Genomic DNA, 16731 nt, shown 5'->3' on the forward strand with positions numbered 1-16731 from the left:
TGTATAGAAATGCAAGAGATTTCTGTGCATTAATTTTGTATCCTGCTACTTTACCAAATTCATTGATTAGCTCTAGGAGTTTTCTGGTAGCATGTTTAGGATTCTCTATGTATAGTATCATGTCATCTGCAAACAGTGACACCTTTACTTCTTCTTTTCTGATTTGGATTCCTTTTATTTCTTTTTCTTCTCTGATTGCTGTGGCTAACACTTCCAAAACTATGTTGAATAATAGTGGTGAGAGTGGGCAACCTTGTCTTGTTCCTGATCTTAGTGGAAATGGTTTCAGTTTTTCACCATTGAGGACAATGTTGGCTGTGGGTTTGTCATATATGGCCTTTATTATGTTGAGGAAAGTTCCCTCTATGCCTACTTTCTTCAGGGCTTTTATCATAAATGGGTGTTGAATTTTGTCAAAAGCTTTCTCTGCATCGATTGAGATGATCATATGGTTTTTCTCCTTCAATTTGTTAATATGGTGTATCACACTGATTGATTTACGTATATTGAAGAATCCTTGCATTCCTGGGATAAACCCCACTTGATCATGGTGTATGATCCTTTTAATGTGCTGTTGGATTCTGTTTGCTAGTATTTTGTTGAGGATTTTTGCATCTATGTTCATCAGTGATATTGGCCTGTAGTTTTCTTTCTTTGTGACATCTTTGTCTGGTTTTGGTATCAGGGTGATGGTGGCCTCGTAGAATGAGTTTGGGAGTGTTCCTCCCTCTGCAATATTTTGGAAGAGTTTGAGAAGGATAGGTGTTAGCTCTTCTCTAAATGTTTGATAGAATTCGCCTGTGAAGCCATCTGGTCCTGGTCTTTTGTTTGTTGGAAGGTTTTTAATCACAGTTTCAATTTCAGTGCTTGTGATTGGTCTGTTCATATTTTCTATTTCTTCCTGGTTGGGTCTCGGCAGTTTGTGCATTTCTAAGAATCTGTCCATTTCTTCCAGGTTGTCCATTTTATTGACGTAGAGTTGCTTGTAGTAATCTCTCATGATCTTTTGTATTTCTGCAGTGTCAGTGGTTACTTCTCCTTTTTCATTTCTAATTCTATTGATTTGAGTCTTCTCCCTTTTTCTCTTGATGAGTCTGGCTAATGGTTTATCAATTTTGTTTATCTTCTCAAAGAACCAGCTTTTAGTTTTATTGATCCTTGCTATTGTCTCCTTCATTTCTTTTTCATTTATTTCTGATCTGATCTTTATGATTTCTTTCCTTCTGCTAGCTTTGGGGTTTTTTTGTTCTTCTTTCTCTAATTGCTTTAGGTGCAAGGTTAGGTTGTTTATTCGAGATGTTTCCTGTTTCTTGATGTAGGCTTGTATTGCTATAAACTTCCCTCCTAGAACTGCTTTTGCTGCGTCCCATAGGTTTTGGGTCGTCGTATCTCCATTGTCATTTGTTTCTAGGTATTTTTTGATTTCCCCTTTGATTTCTTCAGTGATCACTTCGTTATTAAGTAGTGTATTGTGTAGCCTCCATGTGTTTGTATGTTTTACAGATCTTTTCCTGTAATTGATATCTAGTCTCATAGCGTTGTGGTCGGAAAAGATACTTGATACGATTTCAGTTTTCTTAAATTTACCAAGGCTTGATTTGTGACCCAAGATATGATCTATCCTGGAGAATGTTCCATGAGCACTTGAGAAAAATGTGTATTCTGTTGTTTCTGGGTGGAATGTCCTATAAATATCAATTAAGTCCATCTTGTTTAATGTATCATTTAAAGCTTGTGTTTCCTTATTTATTTTCATTTTGGATGATCTGTCCATTGGTGAAAGTGGGGTGTTAAAGTCCCCTACTATGATTGTGTTGCTGTCGATTTCCGCTTTTATGGCTGTTAGTATTTGCCTTATATATTGAGGTGCTCCTATGTTGGGTGCATAAATATTTACAATTGTTATACCTTCCTCTTGGATCGATCCCTTGATCATTATATAGTGTCCTTCTTTGTCTCTTGTAATAGTCTTTATTTTAAAGTCTATTTTGTCTGATATGAGAATTGCTACTCCAGCTTTCTTTTGATTTCCATTTGCATGGAATATCTTTTTCCATCCCCTCACTTTCAGTCTGTATGTGTCTCTAGGTCTGAAGTGGGTCTCTTGTAGACAGCATATATATGGGTCTTGTTTTTGTATCCATTCAGCCAGCCTGTGTCTTTTGGTGGGAGCATTTAGTCCATTTACATTCAAGGTAATTATCGATATGTATGTTCCTATTCCCATTTTCTTAAATGTTTTGGGTTTGTTATTGTAGGTGTTTTCCTTCTCTTGTGTTTCTTGCCTAGAGAAGTTCCTTTAGCATTTGTTGTAAAGCTGGTTTGGTGGTGCTGAACTCTCTCAGCTTTTGCTTGTCTGTAAAGGTTTTAATTTCTCCATCACATCTGAATGAGATCCTTGCTGGGTAGAGTAATCTTGGTTGTAGGTTTTTCTCCTTCATCACTTTAAGTATATCTTGCCACTCCCTTCTGGCTTGCAGAGTTTCTGCTGAAAGATCAGATGTTAACCTTATGGGGATTCCCTTGTGTGTTATTTGTTGTTTTTCCCTTGCTGCCTTTAATATGTTTTCCTTATATTTAATTTTTGACAGTTTGATTAATATGTGTCTTGGTGTGTTTCTCCTTGGGTTTATCCTGTATGGGACTCTCTGTGCTTCCAGGACTTGATTAACTATTTCCTTTCCCATATTAGGGAAGTTTTCAACTATAATCTCCTCAAATATTTTCTCAGTCCCTTTCTTTTTGTCTTCTTCTTCTGGGACCCGTATAATTCGAATGTTGGTGCGTTTAATGTTGTCCCAGAGGTCTCTGAGACTGTCCTCAGTTCTTTTCATTCTTTTTTCTTTATCCTGCTCTGCAGTAGTTATTTCCACCATTTTATCTTCCAGGTCACTTATCCTTTCTTCTGCCTCAGTTATTCTGCTATTGATCCCATCTAGAGTATTTTTAATTTCATTTATTGTGTTTTTCATCATTGCTTGGTTCCTCTTTAGTTCTTCTACGTCCTTGTTAAATGTTTCTTGCATTTTGTCTATTCTATTTCCAAGATTTTGGATCATCCTTACTATCATTATTCTGAATTCTTTTTCAGGTAGACTACCTATTTCCTCTTCATTTGGTAAGTCTGGTGTGTTTTGACCCTGCTCCTTCATCTGCTGTGTGTTTTTCTGTCGTCTCATTTTGCTTATCTTACTGTGTTTGGGGTCTCCTTTTCACAGGCTGCAGGTTCATAGTTCCCGTTGTTTTTGGTATCTGTCCCCAGTGGCTAAGGTTGGTTCAGTGGGTTGTGTAGGCTTCCTGGTGGAGGGAACTAGTGCCTGAGTTCTGGTGGATGAGGCTGGATCTTGTCTTTCTGGTGGGCACGTCCACGTCTGGTGGTGTATTTTGGGGTGTCTGTGGCCTCATTATGATTTTAGGCAGCCTCTCTGCTAATGGATGGGGCTGTGTTCCTGTCTTGCTAGTTGTTTGGCATAGGGTGTCCAGCACTGTAGCTTGCTGGTCGTTGAGTGAAGCTGGGTCTTGATGTTGAGATGGACATCTCTGAGAGATTTTCGCCGTTTGGTATTACGTGGAGCTGGGAGGTCTCTTGTGGACCAGTGTCCTGAAGTTGGCTCTCCCACCTCAGAGGCACAGCCCTGATGCCTGGTTGGAGCACCAAGAGCCTTTCGTCCACACGGCTCAGAGTAAAAGGCAGAAAAAATAGAAAGAAAGAAAGAAAGAGGCTATAATATAGTGAAGTAAAATAAAGCTATTATAAAGCAAAGCTATACAGACAAAATCTCACCCAGAAGCATATACATATACACTCACAAAAAAAGGAAAAGGGGAAAAATTAATATATCCTGCTCTGAAAGTCCACCTCCTGAATTTGGGATGATTCGTTGTCTATTCAGGTATTCAACAGATGCAGGCACATCAAGTTGTTTGTGGAGTTTTAATCTGCTGCTTCTGAGGCTGCTGGGAGAGATTTCCCCTTCTCTTCTCTGTTCGCACAGCTCCCGGGGTTCAGCTTTGGATTTGGACCAGCCTCTGCGTGTAGGTCGCCTGAGGGCGTCTATTCCCAGCCCAGGCAGGACGGGGTTAAAGGAGCAGCTGCTTCGGGGGCTCTGGCTCACTCAGGCCGCGGGGAGGGAGGGGTACAGAGGAGGCGGGGCAAGCCTGCGGCGTCAGAGACCAGCGTGACGTTGCACCAGCCTGAGGCGCGCAGTGCGTTCTCCCGGGGAAGTTGTCCCTGGATCACGGGACCCTGGCAGTGGCGGGCTGCACAGGCTCCCGGGAGGGGCGGTGTGGAGAGTGACCTGTGCTCGCACACAGGCTTCTTGGTGGCGGCAGCAGCAGCCCCAGCGTCTCACGCCCGTCTCTGGGGTCCGTGCTGATCGCCGCGGCTCGCGCCCGTCTGGAGTTCGTTTAGGCGGCGCTCTGAATCCCCTCTCCTTGCGCGCCGTGAAACAAAGAGGCAAGAAAAAGTCTCTTGCCTCTTCGGCAGCTGCAGACTTTTTCCCGGTCTCCCTCCCAGCCAGCTGTGGTGCGCTAACCCCTTCAGGCTGTGTTCACGCCGCCAACCCCAGTCCTCTCCCTGCGATCCGACCGAAGCTGAGCCTCAGCTCCCAGCCCCGCCACCCCGGCGGGGGAGCAGACAAGCCTCTCGGGCTGGTGAGCGCTGCTCGGCGCCGAGCCTCTGTGCGGGAGTCTCTCCGTTTTTTCCTCTGCGCCCCTGTTGCTGTGGGGTCCGCGCTGATAGCCGCGGCTCGCGCCCGTCTCTGGAGCTCGTTTAGGCGGCGCTCTGAATCCCCTCTCCTCGCGCACCAGGAAACAAAGAGGGAAGAAAAAGTCTCTTGCCTCTTCGGCAGCTGCAGACTTTTTCCCGGACTCCCTCCCGACTAGCTGTGGTGCACTAACCCCTTCAGGCTGTGTTTACGCCGCCAACCCCAGTCCTCTCCCTGCGATCCGACCGAAGCCCAAGCCTCAGCTCCCAGCCCCGCCCGCCCCGGCGGGTGAGCAGACAAGCCTCTCGGGCTGGTGAGTGCTGGTCGGCACCGATCCTCCGTGCGGGAATCTCTCCGCTTTGCCCTCCGCACCCCTGTGGCTGCGCTCTCCTCCGTGGCTCCGAAGCTTCCCCCCTCTGCCACCCGCAGTCTCTGCCCGCGAAGGGGCTTCCTAGTGCGTGGAAATTTTTCCTCCTTCACAGCTCCCTCCCACTGGTGCAGGTGCCGTCCCTATTCTTTTGTCTCTGTTATTTCTTTTTTCTTTTGCCCTACCCAAGTACGGGGGTAGTTTCTTGCCTTTTGGGAGGTCTGACGTTTTCTGCCAGCGTTCAGTGGGTGTTCTGTAGGAGAAGTTCCACGTGTAGATGTATTTCTACTGTATCTGTGGGAAGGAAGGTGATCTCCGCGTCTTACTCTTCCGCCATCTTCTCTCCTCCCCGATTCATCTTGTAAACCATGTAAACTTACGGTATCAACAAGTTCAGTAATGTAAATGTATTTTCTCTTCCTTATCATTTTCTTAACATTTCTTTTCTCTAGCTTTATTTTAGGAATACAGTATATAATACATATAACATACAAAATGTGTTGATCAATTATTTGTGTTATCAGCAAGGCTTCTGGCCAATACTAGGCTATTAGTTTTGGAGGAGTCAAAAGTTATACATGAATTTGACTGCATGGGGGGTTGCTGCCCCAACCCGTGTTGTTCAAGTCTGTTAAGTCCATCTGGTCTACTGTGTCATTTAAGGCTGATGTTTCCTTATTTTCTGTCTGGATGATGTATCCATTCATGAAGGTGAATATTAAAGTCCCCCACTGTTACTGTATTACTATTTCTCCCTTTACGTCTGTTAATATTTGCTTTATATACTTATATGCTTCTGTTAGGTGTATAAATATTTGCAAATGTTATATCCTGTTTTTGAATTGATCCCTTTATCATTATATAATGCCCTTCTTTATCTCTTATTACATTCTTTGTCTCAAAGTCTATTTTGTCTGATACACATATAGCTACTCCAGCTTTTGGTTTCCATTTGCATGAATATCTATTTTCATCCCTTCACTTTTAGTCTGTGTGTGTCCTTACGTCTGCATGGGTCTTGCCTTTTTACCTATTCAGCCACTCTTATCTCTTGATTGGAGAATTTAGTCCATTTACATTTAAAGTAATTATTGATAGGTATGTACTTATTGCCATTTTGTTAATTGTTTCCTGTTTTGTAGTTCCTTTGTTCCTTTCTTCTTGTTCTCTTCATTTGTGATTTTTCTGTAGTGGTATGCTTAAATTCTTTCATCTTTTGTGTATCTACTATAGATTTTTGCTTTGTGGTTACTATCAGGGAAAAAGGTTTTTACTAATAACTATGTGTGGATATATTCCATACCTCTGGGAAGGAAGCTCACAGGAATAAAATTCTAAAACATTCCCACTGATGAAGTCTAAATTGTCAAAAAGAAACATTAATTTTTTTTTTTTTACATCAGTGCAGCAACCACCATGATGATATTTAATATTCATGGTGGCTTGAACAGAAACAATCTTGAGATCCAAATAGCATTTCTAAAGTGAAGAAAAAAGAGTTCTGGAAATAGAGACCAGTTAGGTCTCCAACCCAAAATAGTCATGTGCCTTGGATGTCCAAGTCATTAGTTGTGTAAACTTCCAAAATAGCTGCATGTGCTGGAGTGAAGGGAGTCATTTATGGAGTCTACCTTATGTCATTGACGACAGGCAGGGCTCATACTAAGCAATTATGCACAGATACGAGTTAAAATACAGAAACATCTCCACATTGATTGATAAATGGCTGCTGCTTGGAGTCTCCCAAGTTCCTACCCCAACTGGTCCCATCCCTTCCTCAGAGTGTCCCACAATTACTCTTGACCCTCTCTTCTGCACTATGGCCAGTATTTGTTCTGACTGGTCAGAGCTCATGCCACATTAGTTGGAGGACCTTCTGAACCCACTTCTAGTGCTAGGTGCATGAAAGGCAAGTACTATTTTTTTTTTTTTCAGTCAATAGTCTTTATTAACATGCAAGTATCATGTGCCACAAGATATACAGTTTTTCCTAATCTTTCAGTTCTATTTCAATATTTTGAACTTCAGGTAACTTCTGGACCTAACATATAAAGTAACCTACTAAAATGGATCAAAGTTAAACTGTATTCTAGCTATCACCTTGACCTTTAAGATCACCACTTAGGTTTATAATTGGCATTATTTGTCACCAAGTAGCAGAATATATTTTTTAAAATTTTATTTATTTATTTATGGCTGTGTTGGGTCTTCGTTTCTGTGCGAGGGCTTTCTCTAGTTGCGGCAAGCGGGGGCCACTCTTCATCGCGGTGCACGGGCCTCTCACTATCATGGCCTCTCTTGTTGCGGAGCACAGGCTCTAGACACGCAGGCTCAGTAATTGTGGCTCACGGGCCTAGTTGCTCCGCGGCATGTGGGATCTTCCCAGACCAGGGCTCGAACCTGTGTCCCCTGCATTGGCAGGCAGATTCTCAACCACTGCGCCACCAGGGAAGCCCCCAGAATATAATTCTTGTACTTGATAATTCTATACTAAAATATGTAACAGTATGTCTTAAGATGTTACTAAAATATATGCAATTAACATTTATATTTAATTGCTTTCAATAACAATGTTAGGTCTTCTAGGAGGAAAAATTACTTTTATCGATCTTGGTTGTTTATGGTTTTTGCAGGTTCCAGAAAAACTGGTCCATACTGAACCAGTCTTAAAGAAGTGAGCTGAAGACTTAAAATTTTAGACCCTATAATAACAGCTTTGTTTTACTACTAAGATAGAGACAATAATAAACCCAACTCTAGTGCTTCTTTTTCCACGACTAAGCAGAGACACTCTATTATAGTTCAAATTTTTTTTTTGTCTTAGCGTAAAAGCTGAATGACCTCTTTTATAAGTTTGAGTTCAGAAGACCCACATTATGGATATCATGTCTAGTGGGACATACTTTAATAGAGGATAATTAACATACTATATCAAAGTGCATTATTAGATTTGCACTGCATCTCTCCACGTTTTTCATATTTTATAACATTTCAGTTGAATGGAGGAAGACTGGAATTGTCAGAAGTCTTGCTCTTAGGATCTAGATGAAGTTCATAGTGAGTCTTTTAAAACATATTTAAATAATGAGAAGTGTAATCACAACAAGGGACTGTGTAAGAATGAATATTGCAAAGGAGACTTTATAGTCAATGGATTGGCCAAAATGCAAAATGCACGTGAAACTAAAGTCATGTAGTTTACTTGTTGACCATGTGGCTACAGTTCAAAAAGTCTCTGCTCCAAAAGCTGTACCTAGTAATCTTCCAAAATTGATTTTAAATAAAGTTCTTAAATTGTAGCAATAAACAAAAAGACAAGATACACTTAAACAATACTGCAGTTTATCAAAAGACACATAAGTAATTTCAACTCTGTCTTTGACAGTTATAAAAATCAATATTTTGGCTAAGTTATAAATATGTTTATAATGCAATTATATGCAGTTGCATACGTCTGGTAATGCTAATGACAGCTATAAGATCAGGTTTTTAAAACAACACTAAAAACATAAAAACATGTAGCCCCATTATTTACCTGTAGAACATGTTGAATTTATGCCTAAATTTCAGCATTTACTATATCACCACTGTTCTAATTTTTAAAATCACATCCAAAGGATAAGGCAAAACCACCTACGAGTTGGCATATTTGTTTATTTCTCAATTTGTAAAAATGTCCTTAATTTGCTGATGTAGCAAACAAATTTCAACTGATTGCTATGCAGAAGAACAGAAGGTAATCTGCTTTGCAACGAACTTTAAAGTTCAATTGCACACAGGCAACATGCTATATACGAAAAAACTACTAACTACAGGTATTAAATACTGAAAAAAGTTAACAGTTTATTATAATTTATTTTATTTAACAATCTAGGAAGTTTGCAGCCATCAGCAGTTCCAGTGCAATTTCAGGTGCAACTGGAAATTCAGGAATCTCCGTGGAGCTGTTAGTGTAGCGAACCTTGTAGGTAAAATACATGCATACTTTTGACAGCACATGTGAAGGGATCTCTCTAAAATTGACTTCATTAGTTTTGTTCTCAGCAAACTGACCTGGGCCACTCAACATGCCTTTTTTGTCCTGATGTTAGCGCATGTTCTCTTTTTACAATAAATTCATGACAATCCGAAGATATCAATTTGACATACATGGCATCAGGGCCCTCACAGCCACCAGAGGTTTTCTCTTCTCCATCCATTGTGTTCTTGTGAAATTCTACTTTGCGTCCACAGGAACTTTAGTAGCTTCTCTTCAGCCCCGCAGCCACTGTACCGGGTCCCCGCGCACTGCCACAGTCCCTACACCAGGCCCCACCCCCAGCTGCCTCCCCGCAAGTACTATTAATATATACACTTTACAGATGTGGAAGGTAAGCCGAGAGAGGTTAGTCAGTGACTTCTCTAAGGTTATCCAATTATTAAGTAGCAAAGCCAGGTGCAAAGTCAGGTCAGACTTCAAAACCCAGACTTTCCCCACTTTTTTATTCTTCTGAATACCTCCTTAAAAGGAAGTTATGAATTTGGTCATTAGCAGGCATAAAGAGATGAAATAGGATCAATATGAATGACATAAATCAGCCATACTCATTCTTTAGATCAGGTAATTTTAGTATCTAAGTTTGTCCCATCCTAGAAAAAAATCCTCATCATCTGATCATGTCAATGGTATTTAAACCAAATATACCATATACTCCACCAAGAACAGTGGGGTGCTGGTCATGCACGTCTACTGTTTAGCTTAGATATTTGGTTATGGGAACAGCCTAAGTTCTTCAGATGAAAATGGATCACATATTTATAGAAAATTTTAATTACAAACAGACTTTTAAAAATCAAAGTGAGAGTCACTTGATGAAGTCAGGATTACTCATTTGTGATCTTGGCACTGGAGCACCACACACGGGTAATTTCATTAGATTTATAAGACTTTCTCAAGTTTTTGACTTAATAGAGTCAGTTTTCCAGATTTCTTATTAGAGACCAACCAGTACCATTGCAGGGAGAGGAAGGAGAATATTACCTTCTATGCTCATGAAAGTGGGCTGAGGAGGAGAAAGGTGAACTGATCCCTGCAAGTTAAGCAGAACCTAATCTGATTGTTGACTTAAATTAAAAATGCAATGAAAAACAAGTGTGAGAACAGGAAAAGGTCTGTGACCCACTCTCTGCCTTGCCTAGAATGAATCTGGACAGAAGCCCCTCTCTAACATGACTCACAGCCAGTCATCAAGGCACAGCTCAGGTGGCACTCCTGATCTAACAATTGAAGAATTCTTTATATTTGCTCTTTTATGGTGACAGTTATGTTTCTATCTGTTCATTTTTGTCATTTTGAAGAATCATGATAATTTAACACAGTAAACAAGTTTTCTAATAAAGAGGCAAGCGAAATGTTAGCACGGTAAGAACCTGGCTCTAGGACTCCAAAATCCAGGCTTTAGTTCTGATGTCATTTACTAGTTATGTGGTCTTACCAAGTTATTTCTTTTCTCCAACTGTTTCCCCCTCTGTAAAACTGGGATAATACCACCTATCCTACCTCAAATGGTTGCTACTATCAAGGAAAACCCTGGGATGTACAGTAGAATTTCCTCTGATGAAATAGCCTAAATGGTTAAGGTATGATCCTTTGGGTAATTACAGTTGAGACAGAGTTACTTTTTCTTGTTGCTGCACCCCACCACCTTCCCTTTTCAGGTAATCTAATCATCATTTGAAATGAATGAAGTATTGTAAAACTGTTTCTTAAAGGAAAATAATTTATCACAGGAAGCAAAGTAGACTGCATCTTATATGTAGGATAAAAGCAATAGAATAATTTTTGAGTCTTAAAAAAGAATAACAGCAGCTTTATATACATGGTATTACAACGTGCTGGACTTTATATATGTGAGCTAATTTACTCCTTGCCACCACTCTGTATGGTCGCACCGTTATCTTCATTTTCAGATGAGAAACCTGAAACACAGGTAGTAAATGGCAGTCAACATTTAAGCCCAAAGAATCTGGTTCTAAAATATGAATTCTTAACCAGTATTATTGTTACTGCCTTTTTAAAAACAGTCATAGGTATGTAGGTAACCTACATCTCTAGTATTTTAAATGAGTGAGGATTTCCAGGTGAAAACTATGCATTTTGATCCTAATGAAAGATGACTCTTCTAAGTTCTCCTCTGGCTCTATGCAATCGTTTTGAAGTTAGTTTATATACATTTACTCAAATCTTTCCCATTCAAAAATCCAAGAATTCCCAGGGAGAAAAATCCTCAAAAAGAAGAAAAAAAGGAGGGAAATGAAAGCAGGGGAAGGTAAATGGAGATGTGTATGTTGTAATTCAAATCAACAGATAAGTTATAGAAATTCTAAAACTGTTATACAATTCCTGAAATCCAAAACTAGAATTCTAACAAACAATTTTATTTAAAAACTAGCTGCTAAAACACTTTTTGAAACAGATTAAGCTTGGGAGGAAAATGATCAGATAACATGTCAAAATTTAAAGTGGGATTAGAGTAAGACGTGCCAATGTGATTTTAAAGGACTAAGAGTAAGGCTGTCTTTTTCACACAAATCAAACGGTAATGTAAATTCTAAGAGTAAACTCACAATCTAATAGGACTGGACCATCTGCACTACCACTGCAAAACATAGCTAATAACATCTGATGGTAATCAGCATTATTGCATTTAATAAGTAACGATCAACAGCAAAACACAATATACTCTTTAAATTTGTTTCACTGAAATTCTACCATTTTGGTTTCATGTAATGAGGTATTTGTAGAAGTATCTGTTCACATTTTATGTACTGTTTAAATTGAAAATTATTTTTAGGGAGCAGGGGATGGCGGCAAGTAAAAAATAGACTTGAAACTTTATTTGTGAAAAACAACCAAATATCTACCCAACTCCAGACTTAATAAATTAGGGTGGTTTCTACACTTACTTCCCTCAACATGCATGCACTAAAGCTAATTCATACCAAAGATTTCAAATTCTATGCAAAAACTGTACATTTACCTTGCAGTGCTTAAAGGGAGAAGACCTTGGCTACTGTCTTAGGGATATAGGAAATACTTCAATTCTGAGGACAGAATTCAGGAGACCAAAAAAACAATGTAAGCTTCAAGATGTTAGAGCCAAAGATTGCCAGAGTGACTGAAACTACTTAGTGACAAATACCAGTTTCCCAGGTGAAGGTAACAGTACTCACTTTGGCTCAATTAGAGCTATCTTGTACCTGCTGGGATATGGGCATACTACCCCAAATCTGTATCATTTCTTTGGAAAAACTTTAGGAGGAACAGATGGTCTCTAAACTGATTTACTGCCTATACATCTTGGACTGTAAACAGATGATTACCTAAACCCAGGGAAGCACTTTTATTTTATGGCTTGCTTTCCTCCTTTTCTGCATTTTGACAGTAGCAGTCAGTCACTTTCATTCATTTGAAAATAGTGTGGTCAAGACCAGTGATCTAGGTCTGTACCACTTCTTCAATCTCATGTTAGATGTACACATCCACTTAAATAGCTCACCAAAATTTTAAACAAACTGGGTATTTTCTTTTAATTCAGGACTTCAAATAACTGTTACTATATGAACATAGTATTTTAGGATTCAGAAAGATGAAAGCTCAAACAAAATTGAAAAATTGGCCGACAGCACCTAAAGCACTCAATTGATGCTAACAAACATTCCATTACCACGTCAATATTTTTTTTAATAGGATTTCTATCTTAATCTACAGAGGAACAGGTATAGCCCTTAAACCATTCCCGATAGGGCTAAGTGTTACTTACCCAGGATTAGCTTTGATAATGGTTATTAGGTATACTTTAACAGCTTGAAACGCTTCATACTTATCTTGAAGTATACTTCAAGAATTTATTCAGTTAATTCTTAAGGAGCCGAGTCAGTCAATGTCCTAAATCTTGAAAGCTCCCTTCAAATGTAACTTCATAGTCTTTAAATTTTAACTGTCATTGTTTATTACTGTTTTGGCTACATTCTCTACAATTTCAGCAGCATCTTAAAGAGACAATGTGTCTATGTACAATGAAAGAACAAAGAGCCATGGTTTAACTGTACAATATTAAGGGGAATCTGTGGTAAGCATAGCCTCCTTTTTCAGCAACATGGACAATTTACATGTAAGTATCAGCATTATGAATGTGATGATAAAGAAATTTCTTAGAGGAGTGAAATACAGCATCCTGAAAAATAATGGTTTCTACCATACAAGGCAGTTAGAAAATGTTCACATTTTAACAAATCTGTACAAACCACAAGAAACTCGTTTGAGGGACCATCATCCCACCTTGCTGATAAGAACCTTCTAGAAATGTAGAATTACCATGAACAATTTATAAATCTAGTATATATGTGCTCCACAGCCCTAGAAACCAAGAAACTGATTTCGAGAGCTCTTTATGTCCAACACGGATCATTTTTACATGCCTTGATTGTTAATAAATGCCTGCTTTTAATAATCTCTCTATAATGTACAGTCAACTTGCACCTTTAAGGAGGTCATTTGATTTTTTTAGCAAAGAAGCAACATCATTTAGCAGCAATTAAAGCGCCTTCAAGAAGACTTAAAAAAAATACAATATCCAATTAGAAAAGCCATATTTTTAAACATCTGTACAAGAATAAGCTGCTGAAACTTGGTAATTGAAATACGACATCTGTACACAATTTACAATAGAGCTAGAAGGGAATTTATCATTATCCTGCATAGAACTGGTCTGCATTTGGTTACGTATTGTCACTTGTTTGAATGAACAAGGCCTGGTAACAAAAGAAAAATACCTGTTCACAATTCTAACATGTTGAGAACACTGGAGATACTATAATTTAGTGAGTTCAACTGATTTCAAAACAAGCAGCTCACTTTGTCAAAGGTGTAATGTATCTAGGAATAGCTCTCCCTTTAACATGACCAGTGAAAAAAGCGGACATGTGATTTCGAGGTACAACTTGGTAAAAGCCAGAATAGGCAAATGACAAAAGTCTAACAACTTTGTCCAACGATTTTAACTCTCACATTCTATTACTATAAAACACAACTGTCACTGTCATTCAGTTCTTACTTTGGTTGCAGCAGATAAACTGCTGAATGCTGAAGAATGTATCCAGGCACTAGATAGTTCCTGTGTTAGAAATATGTCTCATATTTTTTCCATGTGTTTTTAAATAATGAAAAACCACCCTTCATATTAGAACTCTCTAGTAACAACCAAATGTATTTAAGTATTATAAACGTTATTTACAGTGTTCCCCCCAAAAAACATTTTTCTTTTATCTTAACAACATGGTATTCCTGTTTCTGTGCAACAGGCAGTCACCCTTCACTGCTCAAGATTACAGTCAGAAGTGTACATTTATTCACTGTCCATGAGCCACTCTCATACAAACGATGCTATGAAGAACTTCAGTTCACAAACAGTTCTCAACCATATCCTGTGTAAAAAAGAAAACAACAAAAACACTCAAAAGCTCTCAAACTCAAGTATGCATCTGGAAGCAATTCAAAGACATCATGCCAATTTTGGAGGAAAGTCAGTAAGTAATTATGCTTGAGGAAGGGGGTGTAGGGGATGCTGTCAGCCCAACCATGTGTAAGTTTCCTGAAGAATTGGATCTTCTCATGTGTGGGAGAAGGTAGGGGTCATTTGCCAGTTGGTGCACATCAAACCTATCTTCTTTTCGGTATGCCAAACAGCGTCTTATAAAGGCCTTAAAAAAAAAAAAAAGTTAGCAATTAAAATCTTTTCCTCTTCTAAATATCAGTCAACTAAATACTACAGATGATGGACACATTTAAGACAATAAATAGATTTCACTTCACTGGGGATTCAAATTTTTTAAGAAATTGTAGCAATAGGGCTTCCCTGGTGGTGCAGTGGTTAAGAATCCACCTGCCAATGCAGGGGACACGGGTTCGAGCCCTGGTCTGGGAAGATCCCACATGCCGCGGAGCAACTAAGCCCGTACGCCACAACTACTGAGCCTGCGCTCTAGAGCCCGTGCTCTGCAATGAAGAGTAGCCCCCACTTGCCACAACTAGAGAAAGCCCACGTGCAGCAACGAAGACCCAACACAGCCAAAAATAAATAAGTAAAATAAATTAAAAAAAAATTGTAGCAATAAAATTATCACTCCAAATTCAACTCTCAACTCACAGCCCCCTAGTAGTTCACTTTACAATCTAAATACTATTGCTACCATTTAAACTTATTGCTGGAAAGCTGCATTTTTTTCCTTAATTTTTATTGAGATTAAAATATACATAACATAAAAATTAGCATTTTAAGCCTTGAGTGTACAATTCAGTGACATTAAGTACATTCACATTGCTGTACAACATCACCACTATCCACCTGCAGAACTTTTTCATCATCTAAAACTGAAATTCTGTACCTATTAAACAGTATCTCCCCATTCTTCCTTCCCCCAGCCCTTGGTAACTTCCTTTATGATCTGGCTATTCTAGGTACCTTATATGAGTGGAATCATACAATATTTATTTGTCCTTTTGTGTCTTTCACTTAGCATGATGTTTGAGTCATCCATGTTGTAGCATGCATCAGAATTTCATTCATTTTTAAGGCTGAATAATATCCCATTGCATGTACATACTACATTTTGTTTACCCATTTATCTCTTGGTTGACATTTGGATTGTTTCTACCTTTTAACTATTGTGAATAATGCTGCTGTGAATGTTGGTATATAAATATCTGAGTCCTTGCTTCTACTTTTTTTTGGTATCTACCTAGAAGTAGAAATGCTGGATCATATGGTAATTTTTAAAAAAAATGACATATTAGTTTCAGATATACAACATAATGATTCAACATTTGTATTGTGAAAAGATCACCACAATTGTCTAGTTAACATCTGTCACCATATGTAGTTACAAAATTGTTTTTCTTGTGATGAGAACTTTTAAGATCTACTCTTAGCAACTTTCAAATATGCAATATAGTATTATTAACTATAATCCCCAGGCTATTCATTACATCCCCATGACTTATATAACTGGAAGTTTGTACCTTTTGTCCCCCTTCACCCATTTCCCACCCCCCTCACCCACCCGCCTCTGGCAACCACCAATCTCTTCTCTGTATCTGTGAGCTTGGGTTTTTTTCTGTTTGTTGTTTTTTAAGATTCCACATATAATGGCAAGATTTCCTTTTGTTTAATGGCTGAACAGTATTCCATTTTATATATGTATATATACACACACACACACCACATTTTCTTTATCCATTCATCCCACGATGGACACCTAAGGTTGCTTCCATGTCTTGGGTATTGTAAATAATGCTGCAACGATCATGGGGATGCAGATTTCATTTTGAGTTAATGTTTTGGTTTTCTTCAAATACTCAAAAGTAGAATTGCTGGATCATATGGTAGTTCTATTTTTAATTTTCCGACGAACCTCCACATTGTTTTCCGTATTGGCTGCACCAATTCACAATCCCACCAACAGTGCACACAGGTTCCCTTGTCTCCACATCCTTGCCAACACTCATTTCTTGTCTTTGATAATAGCTATTCTACAGGTATGAGGTGATTTTGATTTTGATTTCCCTGATTATGAGTGATGTTGAGCACCTTTGCATGCACCTGTTGACCATATATAGGT

At 38.9% G+C, this 16731-nt stretch overlaps 1 protein-coding gene and 1 pseudogene across 2 annotated transcripts in view; both read right to left on the reverse strand.

The window, feature by feature from the left end:
- Positions 1-8891: 8891 nt before the first annotated feature.
- LOC118898076 lies at positions 8892-12949 on the reverse strand (annotated as a pseudogene).
- Positions 12950-13040: 91 nt separating this feature from the next.
- TLK1 (tousled like kinase 1) overlaps positions 13041-16731 on the reverse strand; it is a 153059-nt gene continuing 149368 nt past the window's right edge. For both annotated transcript variants that reach the window (XM_036857998.1, XM_036857997.1), the window contains one exon: positions 13041-14814. In XM_036857998.1, the coding sequence (XP_036713893.1) occupies positions 14638-14814 (177 nt within the window). In that variant the 3' untranslated portion in view covers positions 13041-14637. The remainder of the gene's footprint in view (positions 14815-16731) is intronic.

This window comes from Balaenoptera musculus, chromosome 7 (assembly GCF_009873245.2).
Source record: "Balaenoptera musculus isolate JJ_BM4_2016_0621 chromosome 7, mBalMus1.pri.v3, whole genome shotgun sequence".
Taxonomy (NCBI): Eukaryota; Metazoa; Chordata; class Mammalia; order Artiodactyla; family Balaenopteridae; genus Balaenoptera; species Balaenoptera musculus.